General features: G+C 39.6%; 1 protein-coding gene across 12 annotated transcripts in view; it reads left to right on the top strand.

Annotated features, from left to right (window-relative positions):
• Positions 1-4,678: 4,678 nt before the first annotated feature.
• Positions 4,679-16,473, top strand: part of LCORL (ligand dependent nuclear receptor corepressor like) — a 185,293-nt gene continuing 173,498 nt past the window's right edge. For 2 of the 12 annotated variants that reach the window (XM_055111233.2, XM_055111237.3), the window contains exon 1: positions 9,462-9,609. Coding sequence is in view for 10 of the 12 variants with exons in the window: in XM_034958348.4 (XP_034814239.2) it covers positions 9,460-9,613 (154 nt within the window). In the remaining 2 variants the exon portion in view is untranslated. Of the gene's footprint in view, positions 9,614-16,473 lie in introns of all 12 variants that reach the window. The other 10 variants (XM_034958348.4, XM_003826817.7, XM_063603737.1 and 7 more) reach the window with 10 other exon arrangements.

The following is a 16,473-nucleotide window of genomic DNA, read 5'->3' as shown; positions in this document are numbered from 1 at the left end:
GTAGGTGAGCTTTCTGAGACTTTGAGTTTCTCTTGAGAGGGATTGCCAATTTTTTGCTGAAGGGAATAAATCTGGTTACAGGTGTACCAAGAACAAGGTGGAGGAATTCAGCAAACTTTGACTATTTAATCTGTGTTCACGCTACAACATTTGCCCTACCCTTCTACCATGCTTGGTGTCCTCGAATCCATAATCTTTTTAGTCCAATTTTTCCACAGAGTAAATTTCTTGCAGGGGTTGGTATAAAAATCCCTGACTACATTATGGTGGAGACAAAGTCTGGAGGAGCAGGTGGTTCTCACAGCTCCTTATATAACATTTCAACAAATCCCCAGGCCATCAGCTCTGACTCTTACCCTTACTTTCTGCTTTACAATTGTTCTATTTCCTGAGAACAACGAAAAACAAAAAGAGATTGGGGGAGATCACTGATATTCAAAATAGTTACAGAGTTTTGATATGGTTTGGCTTTGTGTCCCCACCCAAATCTCATCTTGAGTTGTTATCCCCATGTGTTGAGGGAAGGATTTGTAATCCCCACGTGTCAAGGGAGGTAAGAGATTGGATCATGAGGGTGATTTTTTGTTTGTTTGTTTTAAATAAAGGGAAGAGGTTTAATGGACTTACAGTTCCACATGGCTGTGGAGGCCTCAGGAAACTTACAATCATGGCGGAAGGCAAAGGGGAAGCAAGAACCTTTTTCACAATGCAGCAGGAGAGAGAAGAGCAAAGGAGGAAGTTTCAAACACTTATAAAACCATCAGATATCATGAGAACTCACTCATTATCAATGAGAACAGCATGGGGGAAACTGCCCCCATGATTCAATCACCTACTTCCCTAGACACGTTGGGATTACAGGTCCCTCCCTCAACACAATTTGAGATGAGATTTGGGTGGGGGACACAGAGCCAAACCATACTGTTTTATAGTTAGATTTATTTTTCTTTCAACTTTCAGGTTTAGAGCTTAATGACTTTAGTATATAAAATCAGGTGGTTTTGCCTATTGAATTTGAAAGCCTATAATAGGGTATTAGGTGGTTCTTACTTTCCATTGTTGCATAGGGTGATTATTAATTGTAATTTAATCTTATTATAACTTAAATCTTCAAATATTATACAATTTTGGCTAAGTTAAAAGGTACTAAAGTTTTACCAACTCCACATTTTCATTCACAATTCTTTTTTATAAGGGAAAATCACAACATAATTTAATTGCCTTATTCTTTTCTCTTTATGCACATGTATTCTCCAGGTAGATACTAATATGGGCCATTATCAGATTTCACAGTTTAAACAAGCCTTCCTTATAGTAATATGTTAAAATAAACTTCTTTAACCCAATGGATTTTACTTCAGAGGTTTATTGCTTGGCCTCTTTACCATGAAATATTGGTATTTTGTACTATTTTCATATAAAAATTTTTCTGTATTTTGAAACAGAGAGCCAAATCCTATTGTCAACAGCCTGAGAAACAATTGTCAAGTTCATAAATTGTTCATATTTCTGTCTGCCTAAGGCATGCTAGTAAGTAAAATGATATGCTTTGTTCATATAAGTGTTATGACTTAGTTTGTATCAGGCGTTTCAACATGCAGAAAGGCCAAATGATATTAATTTCTTGGTTTAAAATATAACCTCTGTAAAATGAAATTGTGTGACCACCTTTTGTCACTGTCTTGACATTGGGTGAAAAATAAGTTTGGGTTTACCAGTAGAACTTGAGAATAAGGGTAGATCATGGGTGAAGGAAGCCCTATATCTTCCATGTTTCTTTCTTTAAAAAATCTCAATTAATTACTCTTTTATTTCAATTCAACAAAAGTCTCTTTGATACCAACTAGGTGTAGAATGCAAGTATACAGAGGTGGTGAATACCAGGCTCTGACTTCACAGTCTACAAGGTTATAGAGAGAAACAATAAGAAATAGTCACAGATAATTATAATACATGGAAAAATATGGTAAGACTCATGAGAAAAATGAAGTGTTCTAAGAGCATAGAAAGTAGTAATAATCACCACTCAGTTGAGAAGTGTTCTTTATGGGAGTAGAATCGCATGGAATATCAGATGGGGACAGCAAAAACCCCAGTTTGGCTGAATGATAGGTTAAATATTGAGAGACCATAATTTTGTGTGCTACTGAAAATGTCACTATCTATCTTCCCCCAAAGATAGTGACATTATCAGTAGCCGTTCCTGAAAATCAGAAAAAAATCCAGCTTCCTCAATTTCTGACTCCTTAATAGGCAGCTTTTCACCTTCTTTCCTGTTCTCCAGTGAAAAGCAGTAGTTAAATTTGGAAAGACAAAGATTCAAATTCTAGTTTCATCAGCAACTAGCTAGATGATGCTAACTTGTTTAAGTTATTTAACATCTCTAAGTCAATTTATATTTCTTTCTCTCTGATATGGGGATAATAATAATGAGAGTACTTAATTGCATAAGATTATGGTAAAAGGTAAATGAATTAATAATGTGTATAAATGCCAAACCACTGATAGCTCTTATTATAGGAAAAAGAGTCAACATTAGGAATCAAGAAATTGATCTTTAGTTTGGATGTGCTACTAATAAGCCCTGTGACTTACATAAATTGCTCATCCTCTCTGGGCCCAATTTCCCTATCTGCAAAATTAGGGGGTTGACCTAGATGATCTGTATTCCCTCTAAACTCTGATAGTCTAGGTACTATAGATGACATTCTTATTTTACTTTGATACTGAACTGTGCAATTGGATTAAATTGGATAAAATTGCCTTCATTGAGCCTTTAATACATTGAAATTTTATTAAAAGGCTGAAAATGAAAGTGACAATAATGCGTTAGGCCAGGGAAGTGATTTCAAGTGGACACAGAAAGAGTAGTGGTAGATCAGGTCCTATCATCATGTCTGGATGCAAGAGAAAGTAGATGGTAAATGGTATTAAATTCAGGTGCCAAGCTCAAAGGTGTATGATTTTATGTAAAAAAAAAATCAGAAAACATACTCATGCTAATTTTGGTATTAATTATCCTGACAGTTTAGGGCCTGAGTTGTCCTAATATAGTAAAACTTATGTCCAACTATGTGATATTTACTATAAAGACAGTAACAGGATGTAACAGTAACATTTTTAAAGTATCCAGTGATTGAACTCAACAAAGAAAGTAAAGAACAAAAATCTGAGATGCCACTCTGATATGAGTGACAGAATTGGACCAGCTATCATGCCCATTATTATGTATACTAAGGAGTCTTAGAATAGGAAAAAAGGAGACATTATAATCTAAGAAATGAAGTACATTATCACTATATTTCTGTTTTTTCAATCATTATTCCTGTTGTAAAATTTTATCTTTGTTCCTACAAAATGTACAAAAAGTGTTGATAGTATTTGGAAATGCATCAAGAAGACAAAATCATCATATATTTTAGATATCTCTAACTATTTAACTGCAGTATTGAAAATAAATACATTAACATGTATGTATTTCAGTTAATGATGTCTTTAGAGTCTGTACTTCCATAAGGAAGAAGACTATTGAGAAATCTTTGACTCATGAGCCTGGATGAATCTAAGATGTTTGCATAAAGTTTAGTATAATATGACTATGTAGTTAATTAGAAATTTTCTGGAAGGGAAATTTGTTCTATGTCCTAAATAATTGGTTTATCAAATTTTTCTCTGATGTTTTAATCTTAGATCGGTGAACTGTATTACAGGTCAGAACCAAAGGAAATACAGTAAAATGCGATTCTTTACAAGACAGATATAATTTACTCAGAAGATAGTTTCTCAGCATTATAAAGCATTGTACAGTTAATTAAGGTATCTAGTAGTTATGCTTTACAACTGTAAATATCTAATGCATACAAAATTGTTTAGATTTTATTAAATTATAAAATATATCGTTTTTTGGTACATACGGATAATATAGAATTGAGTAGGTATTTTACAATCCTACTAGTATATTGGATTGTTTATATTTGTTACAAAATATAAGAATAGCTTTAATTTTGGGTTAATATCTCAAAAATATGACTCTAGTCATACCCCTCTGTAATTTTGTATTTCTCTATCGTGGAAATGTATTTCAAACTACTCCAATGTATTAGTATTTGTTATATCATGTCCTCCTAAAAAGCACCCTAGCTTGCAATTGACTAAGTGGTAAATAAATTAATAAACTATTATTTGGCCCTGCAATTTATATGTCTTGGTGCTGTCTAAGAACTCTGTAGATGTGCTCATCAGTTTTAGGTGGATAATAGTGAACTTGGATAGTTATTTATGGTAGTTTGATTGAAGTGATGACTCAGATTTGTTCACACCTTTCTGAATCCATGCCATTCGTTAGTGTCCTTATATTCAGACTTTGGGCTTGACCATGAGATTTGCTTTGGCCAATAGGATAGTAGCAAGCAGAACATGATGCAAGCTGACTTGAAAAGCACTTCTACATTAGTACTTATCATTATGTTGTGCTTCACATGCTGCCACTACATAAATTATTGGCTCTAGCTAGTCTCTAGATGGTAAGAGACACATGACTCAGTCATTCTCATTACCCCAGCAAACTGGGAGCCAAACTACACACCAAGAGTGAGGCCATTCTAGATCATGCAGCTTCCAGGACTAGCAATCTCAGGTAAGATGTGCAGAGCTTCACCTGATCAGCAGAACAGCCCACCTGACCTGCAGACTTGTGAATATTATCTACTGGTTGTTGTTTATGCAACTACCCTATGGATTGGCTTGCTGCACAGCAATAAATAACTGGTACAACATATATAGGAAGTAGATAGTAGAAAAAATTATTTTTCCAAAGAACATTAACATTTCATATCATATACCTGTTGTTATATGAAAATCCTTTGTGAGTAACTGGATCTTCAGTGTAGGAGACAATTTTTGATATGACCCTCTTTTTTTTTTTTTTTTTTTTTTGAAACAGGGTTTTGCTCTTGTTGCCCAGGCTGGAGTACAATGGTACCGTCTTGGCTCACTGTAACCTCCGCCTCTCTGGTTCAAGCGATTCTCTCACCTCAGCCTCCTAAGTAGCTGGGATTACAGGTGCCCACCACCACGCCCAGCCAATTTTTGTATTTTTAGTAGAGACGGGGTTTCACCATGTTGGCCAGGCTGGTCTCGAACTCCTGACCTCAGGTGATCCACCCACCTCAGCCTCCCAAAGTTCTGGGGTTACAGGCGTGAGCCACTGCTCCTGGCTGATATGGCCCTCTTTTTATACTTGAACTTATAGATAACTCAAACATGTATCAAACCAATAAATAAATATTAGACACCATATTAGTGCCTGGCCCAGCACTTGATACTTATAATGTAATGGTTAATCAGTTAGACTCCTATTTTTATGTTCATTGGGTAATTATAATACATTCTGTGGAAACTTCTTGGCTCTTCAAAGTGACGCTGAATTCCAAAGTTAATTCCATTTGTGTATTTCAATATTTCTGGTCTTAATCTTTATCTTCTCCCAGAAATTCTAGATATGTGATATTCATTAGTTCTGTTTATATCTTTAGTTCTCCTTTTTTTGGAGAATAGGGTAATCTTGCACTTCCCCAAATGTGGTAGACTACAAAAGTGGCCACAAATTATTTATTTCCCTCTGTCCAAATCCCTTTGCAATGTGACTTGCAGATCCTTCTATTAAGAGGTAGAATCTATCTCCCCATATTGACTCTGGGCTTGGCCATGTGACTTGCTTTAACCGTTGAAACCAGAGCAAATGTGACTCAAACCGAGATTTGAAAAGTGTGCATGGGGACTTCTTCTCTTGCAGCACTTTGGATCCCTCTGACTGCCGCCATGTGAATAACCTAGGGCTAGGACTGGCCTCTTGATGATACTTGGCCTCATTGCTCTGTGTTCCTAGCTGACAGTCAGTGAATCCTCAGAAACAGAGCTGCCTTGCTGACAGGCAGCTGACCACAAACACCTGAGTGAGTCCAGTAGAGGCCAACAGAAATGTCCAGCTGAGCCTAGCACAAATTTTCATTCCACAGAATTATGAGCTAAATGATTAGTTGGTGTTTCAAGGTACTAAGTTGTGGGGTAGTTTGTCCTGCCCTCAAAGCTATCTAATATATAACTCCTTAAAAGTCAGGCATGACCATAAAATTTGCTTCATCTACTGAAATGTGTCACTTCTGGTAGAAGCCTTTAAGAGTTGGACTGTGATTTAGCATCATCTTTCTCGTCATGGTGACTGGGGAGCTTCCAAATGGCATAGCCCCAGAAGCCTCAGTCCCAAGATGGACATGAGGCTTATAGGGCTCATGTTCTTTCCACCCTTTTCCACACTGACTTTTGGAAGACAGATAGTGTACTATGAAATAAACTTTTGTATTAACCTTTGTATTAAGTCACTGAGGTTTCGAGTTTACTGGATTTTGGGTTTGTTACTGGAGCAGAACATAGCACATTCTAACTAATATATAAATTGGCACCCAGAAGGAGGTACAGTTATAACAGTAAATCTAAAATATGTGGCTTTAACTTAGAGGCTCAGTGGGTGGTAGCAAGGAAATTGTCAGAGGCTGGAAAGTTGGAGATGCTAACTGTCGTAAAATATTTGCTGAAACGGTTCATGTGTGTCTCCCATTTTTCTCCTTTCTAAACAGGAATGTTTACCATATGCTGTGGTTTGAATTTGCCCACGAAAAAGCACATGTTGGAAACATAAACTCCAATGCAACAATGTTGGGAACTGTGGCCTAATGAGAAGTGACAGGCTATGAGGGCATAGTGAATGGATTAATGCCATTATCAAGGGAGTGGATTCTTTATAGCAGGAGTGAGTTCATTATAAAAGGATGAGTTTGGCCCCCTTTTACTCACTTGCCTTCTCTTTGCCTTTCCACTGTGGGGCCATGTAACAAGAAGGCCCTTGTTAGATGCCAGCACCCTGATCTTGGACTTTCTAGGCCCTAGAACCGTGAGCAATAAATGTCTGCTCTTCATATAAATTACCCAGTCGGTGGTATTCCATTACAGCAGCACAGAATAGACTAAGACACCATGTCTATTTAGTCCCTATTCCATCACTGTGCGTGTGTGTCTGTGTGTGTGTGTGTGTGTGTGTGTGTGAGAGAGAGAGAGAGAGAAGAGAGATCGCGAGTGAGAGAGATCGGGGGAGGATACCTTATCTTTTTAGTTGTCTATAACAAGAGAAGCTTTATCCAGTTCCAATATGGAGACTACCAACCATCACCCAGAGATGCCAGACTTTGAGATTAATGCCTTTACTGAACAGAACTTTTGGATTGTCTCACTTTGTGATAGGAGTAAATCTATTTTGTAGTGTGAAGAAAGTGAACTGTAAACTGGTGACTAGAAGGATAGATCACAGTAATCCTTGATACTATTTACCAATAAATTCTGGTTATCTTCTTTTTGCACATATAATAGGATCGCACTTCCCTGCTCCCTTTAAGATAGATATGCCCGTATAATTCGCTTTGGTCAATGAAATGTGAGAACTGACTTGTATCACTTTTAGGAAGAACCAGTTTGCCATTCTTCATCTTCCTTTTGCCTATCACCCAAGGGGGGACGTTGCAGAGATTCCAGCCTCTTTAAGGATCCAGTTGCTTAGTGAGACCACATGGAATGAAGCCCCCTTCTCCTGCCACCCAGAGATGAACATGTAGATAAACAGGAAATAGTTTTTTGTTGTTGTTTTAAGCCACTAAGATTCTTGGATCATTTATTACTGCACCATAATTTTTCCCATCCTAACTAATGTAGATTACTATAAAAGTGATCAGGAAAACTGCAAAGGCTGATCATCGTGGCAATTGTGAGTGGAAGTGGTTAACTAAAACCATCCACTGACAATTCCAAAATCACCTTCACTAGTGATTTCACCTGCACTCCAATTGTGACCGTTCTAGAAAAGGTGATTATGCGTTCAAACTTTATTATTTTTAACTTATGAAGATGCAAAATTACATCTTCACTACTGAAGTCATAATAAGCAAAGAAATACTTTCTCATAGGAAGAAAAAGAAAGAAGGTGGATAAGGATAAGCCACAAAACAGGGAAGGTGGTACTGAATTCAGAATTTATGAGATTTCCAAGAAGAATTAAACATATTTCCCACAGACTTGTGAATAAATTTCCAGAAATACACAGTACTTCTTAGCAAACGTTGGGTAGCTTAGCTTCGGCTTGATAAACTGCACGTATACGGAAACAAACGCACAATCGCTCTGGTGCAAAAGTAAAAACTGTGATTGGAGTCTGTATTTAAACGTAAGATTCCTCTCTAGCTCTCTCTGAAGAAGTTATTTTCTCTAGCACGGGGTAGAATTCATTCCATTAACCTTTGTAAAGTGCTTAATCCCGTGTCACGCACTGTACTAGGGTCTAGCGAGTGACAGATGTCACGGTACAGAGATCTCAGTGGGTCGCTGCCCTCCAGGAGCTTATAAAGAAAATTTTCCTTCTGCAGTTTTCAGCCGGCTACACCCAGTCCCCTGCAAGTAATTTTCAGTGAAAAAAACCCGCATCTTTTCCCTAGTCCTTGCAAATATTCTGGCTTTCCGAGATCTCTTCGCCTTGAATACCGAAGTCACTCCGGGATCTCTCTCTGGACGTTTGGCAGTTATTCCAGATGTAGCCGAATGACCGGCTTGCCCTTTCCCTGCGGAGTGACAGGAAGACAGCGACCCCGGAAAGTTTCCAGCACTTAAAACACAAAACGCAGCCTGAACCCACAAGGAGCCGACAACTCTTGCGGCTTCCACCACCCTTCTATCGCGGAGCCTAAGGAAGCTAAAGCAGTCGGGTCAGACCCGGCCACCCGGGCAGCGCATGGTTCCGGGCGCAGGGAGCGACAGACTCAGCCCCCCAGCGGCGCGGCGCAGAGAAGTTGCAGGCCAGCCTGCATACCCAAGTGCGGGGGGGAAGAAAAACAAACAAACAAAAAAATCCTTTCTTCTGGACTACAATGACCGGCAAGCAACGCGACACGGCGCCAAGTTCGGCTTCGAGATCCTGGCGAAATGGAGCCTGGGAAGTGAAGTCTCCGGACTGTCGGAGTCCCGTAGTGAAGGCAGAAAGTAGGCGTTGCTAGTCGGCTCCACTAGCACGCCGGTTCCTGGCTGGGCTCCGGGTCTCTCGCTCCCGCTCAGGGTTTTCGCGGGCGGCGGGAGCGGTATGGCTCGCCTGAGTAAACTCCAGCGGGAGGGGGAGGAGGGTAGTGGGTGGGGAGGCGGGGTCAGCGGAAGCGGCAGGTTGCTTCCTTCTCCTCTGGCTCCCTCCCCGCCTCTCCCTGAGGGAGCGGTGGGAGGGGGAGGGCAGGGCAGAGGGAAGGTAGTGACACGTGTCAATCAACCCCCCTCCGGGGGGCGCGCGCTCCGGGGCTCGCGCCGAGGGCTCGCGCCCCTGCCTCGTGCCTGCGCTGCTCGTATGTAAATGAGGGCGCGTGACGCGGGACGCAGATGGACAAGGGAAGAGAGAGAATGGCCGCTGCCGCCGCCGCTGCTGCCGCCGCCGCCGCCGCCGCTCAGTGCCGGAGCCCTCGGTGCGCGGCGGAGAGAAGAGGATTCCGGCGGGAACTCGACTCTTGGCGCCACCGCCTCATGCACTGTGTAGGTAAGAGAGACGCGGGCCGGGGCCCCGGGCTCCGCGCGGCGACCGCAGTCGCAGCCCGAGGAGTTTGTGGCTGAGGGGTTTAGTTGAATCTCCCGTTCGGGTTAGTTCGGTGGGGGAGCGAGATGGGAGCGGCGCGGCGCGGCGGCCCCGGCGCTCGCCTTTTGTCTTGCGGGCTGCTGGCCCGGCGCGGTCCGCCCTCCTTCGCCTTCCCAGCTCTTGGGCTCCCCAGGAACTGTTAGTTTGGACCCGCTTGCTGAGCCCCCGCGGAAGCCGCCCGCTCGCGCTCTCCCCGAAACTCCTCGGCGCCCGTCGCTGCCCGCTGTCGCCCGCCGTCCACCCTGACAGGAGGGAGGAAGCGGCCCGGTGGGTCGGCGCCCTGGCGGAGGGGAGCCGGCGGGCAGGGCGGCCGGAGGAAGGCGGGCTGGTCCGCGCCCCCGCCGAGCGCACACACACCCCCTTGTCGCCGCCGGGGACCGGGTGAGCAGACGCGGCCAGTTCCCGGGGACCTGGACCTGGAGACCCACGGGCGCTCGCAGGGCGGGGGCCGCTGATGGGCCGGCTGGGGGCGAGGGGCGGCGGGGGCGTCGTCCGAGGGGCGGGGGGCGCCCAACTCTGCCCTCTCGCGCTCGGCGGCGGCGCTGTGTGTACCCCTTTAAGAAGGAGCCGCTTGAGCGCTGACGGTTGGGATTTGAAGTTCTTCCTCCCTCTTTGGAAGTCTGGACGGATGGGGGGTGTTGCCACGGCAACGACACCCTCCCCCCCCCCCCGTCTGCTTGCGGACGCCCCGACGACTCTGGTCCTCTTTCACTGTCATGTGATGGACTCTTCGTTACACACACACACACATATACACACACACGCATCGCCCTCCCCACCTCCCATCCCCATTCAACTGCAATTCCCTCTTTTTGGTTGGATCTGAATCGTTTTGCTTCAAACTTCTGGGCTTGGGGCTCTCACCCTGTGGATTGTTTAGGGTGACAGGAATGGTGGGACTCCCGACCTTGCTGCAGTCGCTTTTTTTTTTTTTTCTTTTTTTTGCCTAAGTGAGACGAATGCATAGAGCTGTTATCCAGCAGGTTGGTTTAGTGGGCTTAAAGGGGCGAACACGGATTATGGAATGGGGCGCGTTGTGGGTGTTTGTTTTGGAAGGGGGTTATGGGTGGGAGTGTAGGGGAAGAGGTAGAAAGGAAGGTTGTATTGTGTAAGCAGTGGATAGTGGCAGCAGCTTGCTCTACTGGCGAGTGAATCTTGGCATTTGGAGTTGGGGAGTAACCCTGGTGTCTTAAGAAAACAACTCTCTTACCTTGTTTCCATCTGCTCTGGCACCACCTCGCACCCCGACCCCGCCTCCCATGTATTTGGTTAACGTCTTAAGATCTTTTTTTGACTAGTAGAAAAGAGATCGTATTAGGTTAAACTTAATACAATTTCAATTCAGAAATGTGTACCGCAGAACGCGATGAATATAGGAAAATGTACGAGAAAGGAAGGTTACTTTAGGGGGCATTTAAGTGATGTTTAAGTAATTTACTGCTTTTGTTTTGCCCTTACGAAAAATGTATTTTGGTCTTCTCTAAGGAAAGATGATGAGAAATAGCTTTAGTCAAGTATTCGTAAGTGATTTTAGTTTATGAAGTGTAAAAAAAACCCTCTAGGTATTCTTTATATAAATTGTTTAAAAAACTAAATATTGTTGTTTGTGCTTCTTGAATACAAAATGGGCTGTTTTTGATAATTGCTTATGTAAAGATCTCTTCTGGAAACCAATTTAGAAATTACTGAGCTCATTTAGGTAGAATTAGGTAGGATGACAGCATTGCAACACTGGCTTATGATATTACTGTTAAGTTTTGTCAAGGCACAAAGTGATTTGAGGATGTCTTTTTATGTTTTGGAATATTTTGGTTGGTTTTTTTTCTGATCTTCTTGCTTATTTAGATACATTAAGTATAGCTTTGCATCATAAAAATAGATAGACTTGAAAAATAGTCAGACTTTAAATGGAACACAATTCATTGGATTTGATGGAAAAGGGAACTAGAATATCTTTTTGCCTTACCTACTTGTATATTCAAGTAAAATTGGAAGACATTGAAAGTTAATACTGTATTACACTTTTATTGCAATATGTGATTACATTGTATCGTATGTGAAAAGAAATTTTGTCCCTGGCTTCTAACTATATTTGAGAATTGTTTCCCACAGTCCCCATCCTAATTAAGCCCTATTAAAACCTGTCTCATATTCTTTGTTATTTATTTATTTATTGAGATGGAGTCTGTCGCCCAGGCTGGAGTGTAGCGGTGCTATCTCAGCTCACTGCAACCTCCGCCTCCTGGATTCAAGCGATTCTCCTGCCTGAGCCTCCCGAATAGTTGGGATTACAGGCGTCCGCCACCACGCCCAGATAATTTTAGTATTTTTAGTAGAGACTAGGTTTCGCCATGTTGGCCAGGCTGGTCTCGAATCCCATTGTTATTTTAAAATAAACAATAACATCCATTTAAACAGAGTATACACTTGTCGATTGGGCTTTTTTTAGCATCTTAGGTGTTAAGCACTTATTTATAGTGTGAATTGGGATTAAATGGAGTTTGGATAATTACCTTTTGCTATTAATGTGCCTTACATTCATTACTTTATAAACATATTTATAAAAAAGCCATATTATTTTCCCTTCGCATGTGTATACATGTGTGAATATATATGCGTACACATATGTGTATATTCAGTATATATGTAATATTCGGTGCTCTCATTGCTTACAATCATTTTTATAAAATAATATCCTTGTCTTTCGGTAAAGGAAATGATACAAACATCTTAATTTTAAGTGAGATATGGAATTGTAGGCAGCGTCTCAGGGTTGTACAGCAAATTAGTGTTGAGCCCCTAATGAGATTTTGAATCTCAGTTCTTAGCCTAACTCTAATCTGATTCATTTTATAACTCATATAATATTCTAATTTTATAGGGTAGAAAGTTGTTTTAGTTGTCATGACTGCTTGTAGTTAGCCACACAGGTAAACGTTTAACTCTTAATATGGAATGAGATATTTACCTTCCTCTAATTGTGGCATTCATCTCTTTATGTTAGATTTTTAACTACTGTTCTGGTTCATTCCACATAGTTTTCTTTTCATTGAAGAGTTGTCCTACAACCTTTTGTCCCAATTAATATCTCTATTTACATTGTGGTACTTTCTATAATTTGACTGTTTTTCTATAATTATCCTATACTGTACTGTGTTATAGTTTTCAGTAGCTCATGTCACAAATGTTCGAGTGCTTATTGGATGTAGTAAATAGTATCCTAGTACTAACTATGATATTGAGAAATAGCAAATATAGTCCTGGATCTTATGAAATGTATAATATAATTAGCATTTGATAAGTCATACACTTTAAAACAGGTCTAGAATAAAATAAATACACCTGTATATTTTTAAACATCATCAGGACTTGTATAGTCCATTAGGATATCTGATCTGGGAGACTGGCCAATATTTAAAAATTTTGTATTTTGATGTAATTTCAATCTTAAAAGTTGGAAGAATAGAACTCCTATGTACCTACATTTGTTGTTTTACATTTTGCTGTGTTTATCATTCTTGCTTTATACTGATCTCTCTATATTTTTTCAGAACAATTTGAGAGTAATTCAGAGACATCAACCTCTTTACCCCTAAATTCTTCAGTGTATATTTTTAAAAAACAAGGATACTGTCTTACCTAATTATAGTGAGGTTATTAAAACCAGAAGATTTAATGCTGATATACTGTTACCCAATTTATGGTCCATATTCAAATTATATCTGTTTATCTGTTTTTTTCTGTTAGCTTTTTTTCCTCTTATTCTGGGATCCACTTCAGGATCATGCATTACATTTGGTAATTATGTCTCCTTAGTCACTTTCAATCGGGAACACTTCGTCAACCTTACTATTTCTTGACCTTGACATTTTTAAAAGTACAGGGCAGCTATTTTGTAGAACGTCCCTCAATTTGAATTTATCTGTTGCTTTCTCATGATTAGATTGGTTATGCATTTTGGCAGGAATACCACTTAAGAGATGTTCTGCCCTTCTTAGTACATCATATCTTGAGATTCATGATGTTGGTGTGTACCAATGTTGGTGATGTTAGCTTTGAAAATTTTGTTAAGCTGGTATTCCTCATATGTATCCCTGAAAGTTATTATTTATCTCATTGTAACTAATATGCAATTTGTGGAAAAATTATTTTGGGGAACAGTATATTTACATAGTATAATCAAAATTTCACCCACAAGTTTTAGCATCAGTTGATGATTATCTGACTTCATTCCTTCTATAATTATTAGTTGACATTCTGACATGAGGTAATCTTTCCCATCTCCGTTATTTACTCAGTTGTTTTTATCTGTATGAACTCATGGATTTTTAATTTTATTCAGTGGTTAAATCCATTGCTGTCATTATTTTGATTCACAAATTGTCCCAGGTTTGGCCAATGGGTGTCTCATCAAGCTGGTTCCAGTGTTATTTCTGCAAAAACAAGATACTCCAGCTTAATTTTGTATTTTATCTGTCCAAGCTGTGGCATGAGCTCCTTTTCCAAATTTACCTCCATTCTTTTCAGTGGAAAATAGACTTAGATACCAAAATATAAGCAGTAGGTTTTAGGACTGTTTTTAAACCTGATTTTTATGATACAGAAGCTGATAATCACTGTAACCATTTTGTCTAAGGGCACAGCAGCAAAACAGAATGACAAAGATTGGTTTAGAATCATTCTGTAAACTTCAGTATCTTTCCTACATAACAGTGTTGTGCAGTAGAAATATAATGGAAGTAAAACATGTAAATTTAAGTCTTCTAATAACCACATTTAAAAAGCATATTTATCCTAATGTGTTAAGTATATTATCATTTTAACACCAATCCATATAGAAATTATTGAGTTAGTTTATATTTTTCAAAAATATTAAGTCTTCAAAATCAGGTATTTTACATTGATAGCACATCCCAATTTGGACTAGACACATTTTAGGTGGCTTAATAGTCACATGTAGCAAATGGCTTTCACTTCGCATAGTTCAGTTCTATACAGTAGTTGCTCCAGCCAACTCTTGATTACCATGATACCACTTAATTAAAGCCTGTTAATAATAACCAAACCTATAGCTTAATTTATTTTTCTTCAAATCTTTTATTTTGGTAGTATAAAACAGCAAATAAACATAAAGATTCTAGAACTAGACTACTTGTGTTTGAATCCTATTGTTACCACTTAGCAGTGTGGACAAATAGCTTAACCTGTCTATGCTTTAGTTTCTTAATCTGTAAATTGGAGATAATCAGGTTGTTTGCTAATTTTGTGTTAATATATGTTGATATGTGTCTTTCATATAGAAAGCATTCCCTAAGTGTTTGCTAGTATTATGATTGGTTTACACAGGTTATTAGCAGCTTTGAACTCTTAACGTTTTTGCCAATAGATTATTTCTGGTAGGAATCCTGATGAACAGTGAAAAGATCATGGAACATGTTAAAGAAAAGATAGTAAGGGCTTGAATGGTCTGTATTCTAGACTATTCTAGAGCCATAGAATTATAGTTTTAGAATCACAGGGTATCACTTAGTCTAATCCTGGCTTTTTATGTATGAAACCAGGAAGGCCTTTGATACTGAAAGGAATCTTTTGGCTATGTGGTAACTGAATACAATAAATTATTTTTAGCTCATTTAAAAATTTATATCATACTAGATCATCTTGAAGTTGCTTTTTGTCGGTATCTACTCTCTATTTTACTTTTCCTGTTAATCAACTTGTTGCTACTTTCTGGATGCTTCTTGTCTCCTGCTCCTTTATCTTACCACTAACTTCTCCCTCATCTTGTCACTGTTGCCATGTAAACCCCATAAGAGTAGATTTACTTAGAAATCTGGATTGATGGGACTGGTATGGATGGGTCTGCTATCCAAAAGACTTTGTTTATACAGCTGTTTTTTTCAAGCACTATCAAATGTTTTCTATTTTAAAAGATGTAAATTGTGGCACCATCTAATAGTGTGCATTGGACAAATGGAATCTGTGATGCTGATGAGTAGTTGGATGGTTAAGACATGTATCAAGTCTTTCTGTAAAATAGGCATATTGATGAATTTTGCATGCAAATTTTGAAGTTCTCTGTACTCTTGGATCTTTTTATATTTGAAAGAGTAAAATTCTGCCATCTTTGGAACCAAGCAGTGTGTAATTTTGTATTTTGTAAATGTTAGATATGGGCTACAGACTGGTCTTAACCAGTCTTTTTTGTGTGATGCCCTCTTTGTGCACATACTACATCCCTTGTTAGGCTACACGGGTGCGCTGCTTCCTGATTGGCTGTGCGCATGATAAATTGCTGTTATGTGTCCTCTACATTCCTCTCATTTGTCTGACTTTCAACCCTGGTCTTTAATTCTTCTGTCATAGTGCAGTCTTGGGAGGAGCAACAAAGATATATAGATTTTTGGTTATGTTATGTAACTTTTTATTCCTCATTAGTAAATCTCATCTTTCAATTGTAATAACCTACATTTTTGGTGGGAAGTTTCTATCTTTTCTTTTTAGTAGTATTCCTTCCTTTTGGTATATATAACTAGCATTCATGGCTGATAGATAACAGAGCACCAAGGACATAGGTCCAAAATTTTAAGGACCTGCCTAACTGTATAGAGTTAATACTTAAGAGCTGAATCTGTAATCAAGTAATCTTTGCAAGAGTTTTTATTCACAATGCAATCTAGATAAGGGAATGTGAATGGGGGGCCCAGACCAGCCTACTGCTACCCATAGAAAACTGATTAACAAACTAATGCCATCTTTGTATT

The sequence above is a fragment of the Pan paniscus genome, chromosome 3 (genome assembly GCF_029289425.2).
Source record: "Pan paniscus chromosome 3, NHGRI_mPanPan1-v2.0_pri, whole genome shotgun sequence".
NCBI lineage: Eukaryota > Metazoa > Chordata > Mammalia > Primates > Hominidae > Pan > Pan paniscus.
This window is presented reverse-complemented; position numbering and strand designations above follow the sequence as displayed.